Below are 13668 nucleotides of genomic sequence, written 5' to 3'. Positions count from 1 at the left end.
TTTACAACACTAAATCAAGCATTTGAAAAAAAAAAAAAATTTCTTTAACGTTACAATTTAAAATCTTTTGAAAGTACCTCCTCTAACTTTAATCTTTTGTTTAGCTGTTGATTTGCACTTGGTGGTAACTGATTGACTAAATATTTACACAAATGTTTGTTATAAATAAAAAACGTATTTTTGTTCTGTAGACCATTTTTTCCAAAAATTAATTTTTTAATAATTACAATATATAGTAATAATTCAAGTAATTTTTCAATATATATTATCAGTAATAATAGAGTAATATTCAGTAACTTTTAAATATAATTTTCTAGTAATTTCAATTAACTCATTTTGTTTAACAGTTAATATTAAATTTGGAAATATTACTTTAAATTTGGAAGTATTACTTTTTACAGAAAATGTTAGTTTAGCACTGTTACTATTAAATAAAGATATATCTACAGAAAAGGGGCACTTCACTCTGCACTTTAGATATCCATTTAAAGGTTATGGAATGTTTTGCATATATTCAAGATGTAATAAGCTTAATGCAAAAAAAAAAGAAATATGTATTTTAAGAGTTCCTATCTATTTAAGTCAACATATTTTGGAGTACTTTTCTAGATAATTATTTCGTTGCATAATTAAATTTATGCCACAAAATATTAGAAAAAAACTTCATGAAAGATAATAATAATTTTTTTACATTCAAAAATGCCTTACTGCACTCCACACATAACTATTAAAGTGCTTGATTGCATTCTGCACTTCATCATTAAAGTGCTTCATTTCACTCCAAACTTTATCATAAAAGTGCTTAACTGCATTCCACGCTTTATTAGCAAAGTGCTTCATTATACTCTACACCTCATAATAAAAGCTCTTAACATGCATCCATCTATAAATCATTTAAAAGTATTTCAAATAAAAATAAAATTGCTGATTCTGAAAAACCTAAACCTTGATTTCAAATAGGACACATATATGTATGCTTGCTACAGCGGAGAAAATAGAATTAGCCTCACCTTTATTTTTTGTTCTAATTTAATAAAAATTGCAAATAAACAATTATGAAATCTACTTTATTTCTTATTACTTCTACTACAACTAAAAAGTTTATAAATTGGTATGTTTAATTAATTCCAAATGGAAAAAAAAATTAAAAGTATTCAATTTGTGGAGAAAATTGAATTAGCCTCATTAACGTTATATACAAAAAATAAAGAAAATATTTTGTTTTTACGCTCATTTAGTATTTAGTATTGCTTCCTGAATTTTTAATGACTTTAAATATGCGGTTTGACATACTAGTCACAAGATTTTGGATAGTTTCTATAGATATTTCATTCCAAGCTTCTATGATACGAGTTTTCAGCTCCAAGGTGCATTCAAATTGCTTACCATTTTCATAAACCTTTCTAGAAAGTATTCCCCAAAGATTTTCAATTGGGTTAAGATCTGGACTACGTGCGGGCCATTCCATTACGTGAATATTTTTTTCTCTAAACCAAGCTTTTGTAAGCTTTGAATTATGGATAGTAGCATTATCTTGTTGGAAAGTGAAAGTTTCACCCATCAATTCCTCACCATGTTCAAGTAAACTTATTTCTAATAAGTCAATGTAGTCCTGTGAATTCATTTTTGTTGAAATCCATGCCAGTGGAAGTTTTCCAGCAAAGGAAAAAGCCCCCCAAACCATAACATTTCCACCCCCAAAGTTACGACTCATCAGAGTTTCTTTCTCTTTTCGAAGATCGTGCCAGTAATATTGATAGCCATCAGGACCATCTAGATTGAACTTTTTTTCATCACTAAAGAGAACTTGATGCCACTCTTCTTGCCAAGACATGTGTTCTTTCGCAAATTGTAATCTAACTTTTTTATGACGAGCAGTAAGTTTTGGTTTTGGTTTACGCTTTTTCCAAACTGTGTTTGGATCTTCATGTAAGATTTGTCTCACACGTTGAACAGATACAGGTAATTGTAAATCAGCACGAATTTGAGATGTAGTCATGTGCTGAGCAGCAGCACAACGTACAATAACTCGTTTAGTACGATTATCAATTTTACGTTGGCCACCACTTCCCTTATAAGCTCCATAATTAACGCCAATCTTGAAGTAATTGCTAACCACTTTTGGAGATCTTTTAATTTTCTTTCCAATTTCCCGATTAGATAAGCCTGTATCTTTGTATGCTTTGATTACTGCTAATTCTTCATTCGTTAAACGCTTACCATGTCCCATTTCAAATTAAGGTATCAAAAACCAAATGTTAAAAACTTTATGAGCACTGATTTCACAGTCTTTGTTTAACTTACAAATAATAATAAAAAACTAACTCACAAATACGTATCACCAGATTAAAATATACAAGTTAACTGAAAATAATTATTGATGAGGCTAATTCTATTTGCTACCGCAAATATCAAGTATTATACATTTTATGGTTTTATCAAATGTACCGCAATTTAATTATGCTATATTATAATCTAAAAAGTTGTTGTTTGTAACAGTAATTATATGTGTGTGGATACAAAAGTTGTACCGCACAAACTTGTTTACAGATTTACAAAATATTGGATCAGCACATGGTGAGGCTAATTCTATTTTCTCCGCTGTAGTAGGCTTTATTTACTGAAAATAATCCTTGTAATTCTCAAGATTTTTTTCTAAAAATTCATTTACTTAAAACATTAGCCTGTTACTTAAAACATTAGCCTGTTACTTTGTGTATTTGTTTTAGGCTTCTTGTCTCAACAACTCTAAGTCTAAAAAATATTTTACCAGTTGTTAAATTAAAATGTGAAAAATGTTTCAACAAAAAAAATTTGTGCAAAAATTCTTGATGCGAATAAGAGCATTACTACTTTAAAAAATATAACTGCTTGAAAAATGAGAAAATTTGCAACCATGCTATTATTATATCAATGTTTATAATACTCAAAAGTTTAAGTTACCTGAATAATTATTTGATGAACTCATTTCTGAGGGCATATTTTCGATTTTAGGCACTATACTTTGATTAACAAGTTCATGAGGACAAGAGAAATTTGAAGGTAATTGTTTAAAAGGATTATTAATTTCTACCGCCGAAGATGTGGCAGAATTTTGTATAGTCTGAAATAGAATAAAAAAGCTAAAGTAATAAAAAGAAACTTAAAGTTACAAATTATTTATTTAACTATTTTTTCTTGATTACTTTAGTAAAGAAAGTATAATTTAAAATATATCACTTTAAAAAAATATATATCTTTAGCAAAAAATTATTTACCTTAGCAAAGCTATGCTGTTTATTATGGCAGAAACATAAAACATCCTATCTATGTATTTAAAAAAATTATTTACAAGCATATTAGGTGGAACTGCATCAACAGGTATAATTCCCTTTTTAACAAGATAGCTTAACAAATCTCGTGCAGCAGCTGCTTCTGCTTCTTTTTTACTAGGTCCACCACCAAATGCAATATAATTAATACCATCAATTTTAGCCTAGAATGAATCAGTAATAGTTAAACACTTTCAAAAGCATTTTTTGTACAGTATTAGTTTAGGAAACATTTGTTTTTCAATTTTTTGTATAGTTTTATTTTATTTGAAAGAAAATTTATTTTGAAGAATAACAAATTTTTAAAATCTGCTTTATGAAACTTTTCATGAAAACTTTTTAAAAAGGTCACCAATCCAGAAAAGTTTCAGGAAAAGTACCATGTTTTTTTATTATAATCACCTGAAAATTAAATCTGTGAGGTCCATTAGGTAAGGGGCTAAATTCTGGTCGAACTTTCATTTGTTTTCCTACCCAATGAAAAAGAAATCCTTTTGCCATACCTGCCATTTTAAGTTATCTAAAAATGATTACAGAGCCATTTTGAATGAATTAACATTGAATTAACTAAAATCAAGAAGTACTCAAATCAAAGGCAGGTCACAGTTATTAACCCATAGCACTTTTTGTTTCTATGTCTTCTAAAACTTTTTCAAGAAATGAATATCTTACCACAGACTTTAACTGCACCAGTTTTAAGGTATGTACAAATCAACTCTTTTCACAACGATTAAAACAAAATTATAATGTAATCCATTTCAATCTTGAACTATTATTTCTGTTTGATGGCTTTTCCATTATCTGTAGTAACTAATAATAAATGGTCAGCTATTTTTAAGACTGATGACTTTTAATTCTGATTTAAACTTGAAAACAAGTAAAAACCTTTTTTTAAATATTTAATTCTGAAATCTCTGTAATTATTGCATGATTTGATAAATCTTTTATTTGTGTCTTTAAAACCTTTTACATTCATTAAAATCAAAATCATAGGAAAATTCCTCATAAAACAATCCATATATACATAAAATACTAACAATAATAAAACTATTAAATATTTTTCTCTAAAATTTTTAATTTAAAATACAAATTGAAGAATTTGAATTATTCCACTACAGATTTTTTAAAACTGATTAGTAAATACTAAAATTAACTGCTTTTAGAACAAAAATTCTCATAATTTAGTCTAACAATTAAAATTTTAAAGTTCATCACTGGACTTCATAGAAGCATAATTAATTCCAAAGAATGTCATATTAAGATTTCCCCGTGTTTCCCTTTGCCGTCGAACAAAAGCTGAGAATGTTGATAAACAGCTACCAATGAAATAGGTTGACTTTGAAAGTAAAGCAATATCTATAAGTGGTTCATCTATTTCTTCTTCAAAAAGTCCTCTTCTTGAATATACAGACACCTTTAAAGTACATATAAATACTATTAATAAATTTTAAAATTATTTAATTACTTTTTTTTATACTTATAAAACCCATTATATCTTTTCAAAAACTGTCCCAAAAATAAGTCTTATTTAAAGTTAAATATTAAAATAGTTAAAGATATGAGCATCTAAAAAGGTTTTTAAGAAGATTTTTTTGTGAAGTAAAATTTCATGTAAAAAACCTAAAACTATTTTACATAATTTATGTTTTAAGTGTTTAAAATTTAAAAAACTTAGCATTAGTTTCTTTCAAAGCCTACATTCCTAATTTTCTTATATAGAGTGTTGTAAACATTTAGTCTTAATAAAAAATATAATATTCTAAGTTTTTAGAAATTAGTTCTAGCAATTACTTAGCACTGATTTTAGTTGTTTTTTTTTTAAATTGATTTTATTCGCTTATATTTTAATAGAAAAATAGTTATAAAAAAAAATCCACTTTAAATTTAAAAAAACTTTTAAAAAACCTACAAATCAAATTTACTTAGAAATCATGATACCTTATGCAGCATCAACTCTTTTTTAAAAATGTCCAACATATTATCATTATCTGTTGCAACGTATAGAACTCTCAACTTTGTTGCTATGATATGTTTTTTTACAACTCTTATAATTTCTATCTTTGAAGGATTGCACATTTCATATGTTAGTTTTCTTTCATTATTATAACCAGTACATTGTGCGGATGAAAATATTCTCCCTTGGTATTTATCCAGATCATTACAAACACTTAGCTACAAAAAACAAATTGCTTATTTTTTAAATAACCTTAAAAGTCTATCATTTTATTTAACATATGAGCATATCATTTTTTAGCAAATCCTGCATGTCATCAGTTGTCATAAACAAGTTTTACTTATGAAAATACAACACAAATAGAACTCTATTAAATAATAATTTTTATAAAGGAAATTACCATGTCTTGTCCATTTCGTAGATGAATTCCAATATATTGGTCCCCTTTGAGTTCATTTTTAATATAATCATCAGCTTGCTTGCTTAATCTTTCAGAGAACTCTACATACTTTTGTAAATATTGGTGTTCCATTAGTGAAGGGAAATTGCCAGGTGCTCCTTGAAAAGCAAGAACAGGAAACTTAGAAGAAGGAAACCTATGAAAAGAAAAACTTGACAATTTTTTTGGTTTATTTAATTAGTTTCAAAAATGAAGTAATTCAGCACAATCATTGCCTTGAGTTTTTGCTTTTACTACCAACATATAAACTGCATTTGAAATCTTGGGAGAATGTTGTCCTGTGGAAATGAAGGCATCATTGACATTAGATGAGAAGACAAAATCAAAGGATTGGACCTCAACATTTGTCTATGGAATATCAGTGATAGAGTTATTTGAGTTTTTTAAAGTTGTTTGTCTTTGTAAGGATACCAACCAGCAACTAGGAAAGTTTAAACTGAAATTTTTAAAAGTTTTATTAATACCTTTGAAGCCAACCTCTCCTTGTGTTAGAATCTTCTAAAGTATTCCATAGTAGACCCTTATGTTCGATTGTAGAGACAAAATTAATATTGAAATGATCCCAGAATGGACCAAATGGATTTCCCTCCTTCATACCACATTCTTTATTGTTGCGAAAAGAATAACAAAAACCTAAATAAAAAGTTTAAAAAAAGTATTAAAATAAAATCATAATAAATAATTGCTGAGTTTCATAAGTGAATTAATAATTACTACATAGATCACTGCAGCAGCAATCATACATAGCTGAGTTTCATAAGTGCAATCCATATAATACTTTTTACAATTATGATAAAAATATGAAAGCATTAACTTTTTTAAGTGGTCCAATCGATTGCCATGAACACTAGTATTTCTGATCATATTTAGAAATTATTAGTTAGAATTAAAAGTTATTTGTGTGATTACAAATATCAGCAGAAATTGTATAAATATTAAATCAATAATAATTGACATCTTTAAATGTTGCATATTTCCAAAACAGTATTGCAGACATTGATATCAGCACTAAAGATCAAAACAGCTGGAAAATGTTAGAAAAAGATTGGTGTGATATTGTCACAAATATAGAAATGTTCCCTTGCAATAACACTGAATAACAACCCAAAAATATCTTGTTTAATGATTACATTTTCTAAAGCAGTTTTTCATGCTGATTACAAATCTGAAAACCGTTTTTCTCTATCACGTCAGGTTTTTAAGATATTAACATAAACATACATTTTTTAATCCCTTATTGTTACGAATGAATAAGAAAATAGAGTTTAGTTTACTAAGTTAATAACAGATGGCAACACTAAACATATTCTTTTGATATTTTAAAATGATATATTCTGTTCTGAAAATAGGTCCGGTAAAAGATGTGCAGGGCAGTCGTTGTTTGTTGTGATCAAGTGAAGTTATGTTCGAATATTGTGCTTCTTAAAAAAGATCCCGTGTGTGCTATTTTAGTTTATAGATAAGGAGTAATGAATAAAGTATTTGATTTAAACATAGTAATTAAAAGTGAAAACCCCTGAGTGGTTTAATCAAGACCGAAATTAGTTATTTTGAGTTTGCTTTGTTTTCTACCGAGTAAGGTAATGTTTTACCTGTCTTTTAAGAAGACTAATATCATTTTACAGAAATGAACCCTGTTGAGTTCATTTATTTTTTATCGAATGCTAATTTAATGATTTTTGATATTTTCCTTTTTATGTGAATTGAATTCTCCCTTGTGAGGAAATGTAAAAAGTATATGAATAACAAGTGTCTAGTGATAGTGACTGATTTACTGTGTATTAGATGTTTATAAACTGATGTAAATGAAAGAATTGCTTGTTTAATTTAGTGTACTTAATTTGTAACTGTATGTTTATTAATGAGTTGTGTGTTTATTATGAGTTATACTATTCCTATATATTTGCTTTTTTTTTTTCAGTGAAAACAATGGCGTCTAGAGGCTACATCAATTCACCAGACTTGTTTTGTTATGTGTGCGGCTATCTCACAGACAAAAGCCACCAAAAGACATTTACACCATTTCTGAGAAAAGCTTATGAACTATACTTTGATTCAAAGGTTGACAGCAGCAAGTCATGGGCACCACAGTTCATTTGTTTGACATGTGCATGCAACTTACGGGGTTGGATAAGGAAGGCTAAAAATAACAACCATCTGGCATTTGGAGTTCCTATGATATGGCGTGAGTCAAGCAACCACATCACTGACTGTTATTTCTGTTTGACAAATGTCACAGGTTTCTCATACAAGACTCGTTCATCTGTGAAGTATCCAGATATTCCCTCGGTTTCAAAACCAATTCCACATGATCCAGTCAGTTGTCCAATACCAACATCACCTACAGAATACAGAGTCGATGATGCAACACAAGAAGAAAGTTCGTCTTCCAGCAACATGGCAGACTCTGACTACAATCCTGATGATGATGAAATTCATTTGATTAATAATGATGATCTTTGCGACCTTGTACGGGACCTGGCACTAACAAAAGGTCAAGCTGAACTGCTAGGTTCACATCTGAAAGAGTTTAATTTGCTATCACCAGGTACAAGAACTTCACAATTTCGACATAGACACAAAGAACTCGTGCAGTTCTTTGCAATGAGTGACAATTTGTGCCAATGCACTGACATCCAAGGTCTTATGTCAAGCCTCGGTGTAGAACATAAGACTGAAGCATGGCATCTATTTATTGATTCCTCCAAGGCAAGTTTGAAGGCTGTATTATTACACAATGGAAACATGTATGCATCAGTACCGGTTGGTTATTCTACTCATCTAAAAGAGACATACAAAACCATGTCACTACTTCTTCAAAAAATTTGCTATCGCAATTACAATTGGAATATGTGTGGTGATTTAAAAGTGATCACTATTCTCATGGGAATGCAGACAGGGTACACCAAGTACTGCTGCTTTATCTGCGAGTGGGACAGCAGAGATAGGAAGCACCACTATATAAATAAGAATTGGCCTATTAGAGATAAAATGGAGCCAGGTAGTAAAAACGTCCTGCGTGTGCCATTGGTTGAGCGTGAAAAAGTTCTTATGCCTCCACTTCATATAAAGCTGGGGCTCATGAAAAACTTTGTGAAGGCACTAGACAAAAACTTAGATGCTTTTTCGGTACCTATGCAACAAGTTTCCAGAGTTGAGTTATGCGAAAGTGAAAGAAGGTGTTTTCATAGGTCCACAAATAAGGAAGATCATAGCAGACAGTCACTTCGAAGATTTACTCAGCAGAACTGAAAAAAAAGCATGGTTGGCATTTAAGTCTGTTGTAGCCAATTTCCTTGGAAATAATAAATCTCCTGACTATGTAAATATTGTGCAGAAGTGCATTAGTGCGTACAAGTTAATGGGTTGTAACATGTCCCTCAAGATTCATCTCCTCGACTCACATCTCGACTTCTTTCCAGAAAACCTAGGTTCTGTTAATGATGAACATGGTGAACGTTTCCATCAGGACATCTCGGTGATGGAGTCACGCTATCAAGGCTGATGGAGTGCAGCAATGTTAGCCGACTATTGCTGGATGCTTCAGTGCAACATGCCAAATTGTCAGCACAAACGCAAGTCTACAGCCAAGAAATACAAACCAAACTAACTTTTAATTTAAGGAACTTTACGTTATACCTATGTATTTTACAAGTGTATTATATCTTAAACTATGTGTATTTATGTTAAGTAGTACTCTATTCAGCGATATATGCTCTACTGTAACTTGCCTGCGAGTTGTTTGCTTTGATACAATATTAAACATATATAAATGGTCAATGCCAAATATCTCAACAACGGTGGGTGATAGAGACAAATGGTTTCTATATTTGTAATCAGCATGTCTTACTTGTCTTAAAACAAGTGTTGGTTTCCAAGATATTTTCGGAAAGTTTTTTTTTGTTGATCAGTGTAATACTTGACAGAATAAAAGTTGCTAAGTTATCAGATCAATGCTTTTTATCTGAAATAAAGAGGCAGCCAGCATGGTTGCAAATATTTAATTTCTATATTTGCAAGGTCATTTCAAGTGAAATCATTCAAAAGTTTTGAAAGATGTTACTCTTAAAAATAGATTGATCAAAGTATATAAATAAGACAAGCGAAAAACCAAGATTTGAGTGTCCAAAGTTCAAAAGTTATGAATGTTTAAATATTGAGGATTTTTTCAGAAACCCACAATTTTGGATTTACATTGTTATTAAGAGACACAGTTCTAGCAGTCTGATGGTTACAGAAATTGGTACAATTATAGCCAAGGGTAAGGAATTCAAAAATCATGGTTAAAACAGTGTTGCTACACCATAGCTGCCTTCAAAATAGGTTAAAAAATTTTTTGGTTGGCAGCAACATTTTGCTGAAATTTCTGTGAGGAATTTTTTTAATTTAATTTAATCTTTTTTTTTTTAAATCTATTTTTATTTATCATTAAGTCTAAAAGCAGGCTGCTTCAATTAAAACAATATTTAGGGTTTGTTAAAAAAAATTGCTAAAAAATCTATCATGAGTTATAGTTCTTTTTAGTTAAGAATTATAAAGGATAAGAATAAAGTTAGTAAAGACTTTGAACAGTTTGAGTAGTATATACATAGAAGAGGTGTATTTAAAAGCTGTTCACAATAGTATTGAAGTCATCACTGATTGTGTCATAGGAACTGTTATTTTTGTGAATATATTTGTAATGGGTGCCTCAATGGTGCAATTGAGCACATTTTTTGGACCATAAAGAAGCATGAATTTAACTTTCACATCTTTGTTTTTGCTGTTGATTTCTTTATTCATGCCAGCCCACCAAATATCATCCTACTTGCAAGCTACATATTTGGATGGTACTTTGTCATCAGCAGTCAGCTGTTGGTGAGGAATTCAACTTTACCATTGACTATAATGAAATTTTGGAACAGTATATATTTGTTTGTTGTTTTGAAATAAATTACTGTCTTGGTTTATAATGTGGTAGGATCTTGTATCAGGTACAGTTTTAGCTGATGCATATCATTCTGCAGACTAGTTCTGAGTGACTTTAGAACATATTCAAATATAAAGTCAAAGTTTATTCCTACAATGTTTTCAGTACAAAATCCATCAACAGATAATATTTGGTTTATAAGAACAGAAAGATTTTTCTACCAACTAAGCTATTTTAAATTTGCTTAAGTAATTTTAAGAAAGTAAAAACTTTTTGTAATGCTCATGTTTCAATCATCACAATAATACAGACTTCAAATTATATATGAAAACCACATGGGAAAAACCAGATGTTACAAATTTTAATATTATCATTCTCATTTTTTTTTCTTTGCATATCAAATATTAATTTGACTATGGAAAAAAATTAAAAAATCATCTGCCACCAATAAAGAGCAGTTAAAAATATTATATCCTATGAAAGACTAAGACACTTTCAAAATTTAAAACCCATATTTCTCAATAGTTGCAAAACATGATGTCTATTTTTTCCCTTGTGGTCTTCATATGTACCAAAGTGATAATTTAGAGTAAATATGTAATTGTCAATCTTGTAAGGAAACTAAAGCAGCTATGTATAAAAGAAAATAGCAGGAAAATATTAAAAAGATAAAGAACAGGAAGTAGTAAAATTAAAGGTTAAGTGTAATATTATAAAAAAATACTTGCTTGTTTAAAGAGAGTTTTTCCCACCTAATATGTAGTGGCTCTTTAGTTTTCAGCTTTTTTAAACTAAAATGAAAAATTAAACAGCAGTTTTTTAGATAACACAAGTATTAGTTTTTCAGAAAAAAAAGTTTCACATGCCAAATTTGGTCCTAACATGCTATAAAATGAAGATAAATTTAAAACTTTAAAATAGAACATTTCTCTTTAGAATAGTGTGCTTTAAGTGGCATTTTTGGGTTCCTCACCTTTTAAAAGATAGTAACTTTTATATACCAGGTAGTAACTTTTTATAGACCAAATAAAAAATTAAAAATATCAGATATGTCCTGTTTTTCAGCAAAATATTTGTTCTTCAAACAACCATAACTTCTGAACTGCTTAGAGTTAGGAGGTCAAGTTTTTGGAATAATCATGTCTCCTTTAGAAATATTATTTTAAAAAAATCAATGAAATCTATTTTTGAGGGTGATATTGCTTGGATGATTTCATATGGAATGACTCTGCATCAAATTTGTGAAAGAAGCATTAGTTTGCAATTAAATTGTGAAGATGATTGAAAGATGTAAAAAAAAATTAAATTCTGAAACAGTTTTTAATTAGCTATAAATATAGAAATACTAAAAAATTGCTAGAAAATTTTAACTAAATTTATATTCTTATTTGAAATTGAATACTATTTTTTTTTTCTTTTTTAATGAATATAAATAAAACCTTTTCTTTGATCAGGTGGCCAAACATTAAATGAAATATTATCCATAAATTCCTTCATCAATATAACGCGGTGAAACTGCTCCAAAAGATCCACTTTAAACCATCTATCAAAATTAATCTGTAGCTAAAACAAACCAGATCAATTTTATAAAATAAATTGCAAAACAATATCGAATACAAATTAAACATGTCAATATTAACTTAATCATAAAGTATTTATTGGAAAAATATAAGAACAGCGAAGAAAAGCTCAGGAAATATTATGTGTCTTCACATGTTTAATATGTAATAAGAAAAGATGTGTCAATTGTAGTTGGTATGCATGTAAACTTAAACTTTTTATGATAATGAATTATTAAAATCTTTTGTGCTAAATATAGCTATGCCTAACTAAACCTGTTATTTGCTCGTGTTTAGTAGATTATAACATTTTTTTAATAGTCCATTTTGTATTTTCTAAAAGAACTTATGGAACATTACTCTAAACTATTCTAACAAATACTTATGGCTCATTCACAAAGTAAATACAATGTAAACTTGAATGGCAAATTTAATCAGTATATACTTTAAGGATAAAAATAAAAAAACAGATCACTAGTAAAAGTCTAGACTAATTATGATTAAAAAACTAAGAAATATTCTCACAGATTTAAAAGGCATAGATGATGGATATGTAACCCAAGGTGGCAAAACTAGAGTCCTATTAATTCCTTTTGCAAATGCCAGGGCACCAATAAATTGCTCTGCTTGATTTCCAAACCTACCTAAGAAGAAACCATGAAAAGATAATGCTTAAAGTATTGGTTTGATTAAACAGAAAACAAAAAACTTGACATTCAAAAATTATTTTTTATAATAAACTCTAACTTGCTTACAAATGCTTATAAATAGTCAGTTACAAGATTTATCATTGAAAAGTTATGCAATATTATCAAACATTTATTCACAGCTGTTTGCATAAAACAGTTTTCAAGACTAAACTAAAGCTAAGTACTTAAGATGGGAATATGCAAGTTACTCACACATATGACAAAGAAGATATTTTTTTGTCTAAAGCTAATGTTAACAAAAATTGATATCATTAGGAGGTTTGCTAAATAAGAACGCAATAATAAATATGAAAACAAACAATGTCATTAAAAGGTTTGCTAAATAAGAACACAATAATAAATATGAACACAAACAATGTACTTTAATGCTTTTTTTCTGGCATTAAATAACTTAAAAACTAATTCACAAAATTATACATTTAATTTAAAAATTGGCAATTTGAATACCTACCCATACAAGGACAGTACATCACATATCCACTTTCATCAATATTTTTACAAGCCATAAAATTAAGCCAAAATATTGTAATGATAAGTAGTAACATTCTCAAAATATAATTTATTAACTAGAATATATAAAAATGAAGAAATATCATATAAGTAGCATAATAATTTTAAAAAAAAATCAAATAGTCAATAATTTTTAACTAAAGACAATGCATTCTTTTTAGCTGGACTTATTGAATTACATCATTTAGTGAGTTGCATAAACATGCATAGCAAACTGAGAAAATTAAAATGATAACATTTTACAAAATTTAATAG

General features: G+C 28.7%; 2 protein-coding genes across 6 annotated transcripts in view; both read right to left on the bottom strand.

Annotated features, from left to right (window-relative positions):
• The window catches only part of LOC145182198 (ATP-dependent RNA helicase A protein-like), a 36219-nt gene extending 32039 nt beyond the window's left edge, over positions 1–4180 (bottom strand). For both annotated transcript variants that reach the window (XR_016456628.1, XM_090101176.1), the window contains exons 1-5: positions 3984–4180; positions 3714–3831; positions 3332–3475; positions 2944–3103; positions 78–136 (exon numbers count right to left, since the gene is read on the bottom strand). Coding sequence is in view for 1 of the 2 variants with exons in the window: in XM_090101176.1 (XP_089957302.1) it covers positions 78–136; positions 2944–3103; positions 3332–3475; positions 3714–3821 (471 nt within the window). In the remaining variant the exon portion in view is untranslated. The remainder of the gene's footprint in view (positions 1–77; positions 137–2943; positions 3104–3331; positions 3476–3713; positions 3832–3983) is intronic.
• A 54-nt stretch (positions 4181–4234) lies between these two features.
• On the bottom strand, positions 4235–13490 carry LOC145182205 (GDP-fucose protein O-fucosyltransferase 1-like). Of its 4 annotated transcripts, none has more exons than XM_090101181.1 (7): positions 13355–13471; positions 12719–12837; positions 12074–12197; positions 6190–6358; positions 5666–5823; positions 5250–5483; positions 4414–4725 (listed from the first exon to the last, which is right to left on the bottom strand). In XM_090101181.1, exons 5-7 carry the CDS (start codon positions 5795–5797, stop codon positions 4513–4515), a joined length of 579 nt encoding a protein of 192 aa, XP_089957307.1. In that variant the 5' UTR covers positions 5798–5823; positions 6190–6358; positions 12074–12197; positions 12719–12837; positions 13355–13471; the 3' UTR covers positions 4414–4512. The 4 variants fall into 4 exon arrangements, with proteins under 4 accessions (XP_089957306.1, XP_089957307.1, XP_089957305.1 ...); XM_090101179.1 differs by having other exon boundaries at positions 4416–4725; positions 5666–5861; positions 12719–12833; XM_090101177.1 differs by having other exon boundaries at positions 4417–4725; positions 5666–5861; positions 13355–13490.
• Positions 13491–13668: the final 178 nt, after the last annotated feature.

The sequence above is a fragment of the Hydra viridissima genome, unplaced genomic scaffold, assembly GCF_058129835.1.
Source record: "Hydra viridissima isolate aposymbiotic clone 2 unplaced genomic scaffold, HvirCarnegie_v1 scaffold_10, whole genome shotgun sequence".
In the NCBI taxonomy this organism is placed as follows: domain Eukaryota; kingdom Metazoa; phylum Cnidaria; class Hydrozoa; order Anthoathecata; family Hydridae; genus Hydra; species Hydra viridissima.
This window is presented reverse-complemented; position numbering and strand designations above follow the sequence as displayed.

Excerpts from the sequence above, each read along its gene's own strand:
- LOC145182205 (XM_090101177.1), bottom strand. The coding sequence starts at position 13,448 with ATGTTACTACTTATCATTACAATATTTTGGCTTAATTTTATGGCTTGT. Across the intron at positions 5,484-5,665 it reads TACGAAATGGACAAGACATG|CTAAGTGTTTGTAATGATCT; the intron begins GTAATTTCCTTT and ends TGTTTTTTGTAG. Across the intron at positions 4,726-5,249 it reads AAGAGTTGATGCTGCATAAG|GTGTCTGTATATTCAAGAAG; the intron begins GTATCATGATTT and ends TGTACTTTAAAG.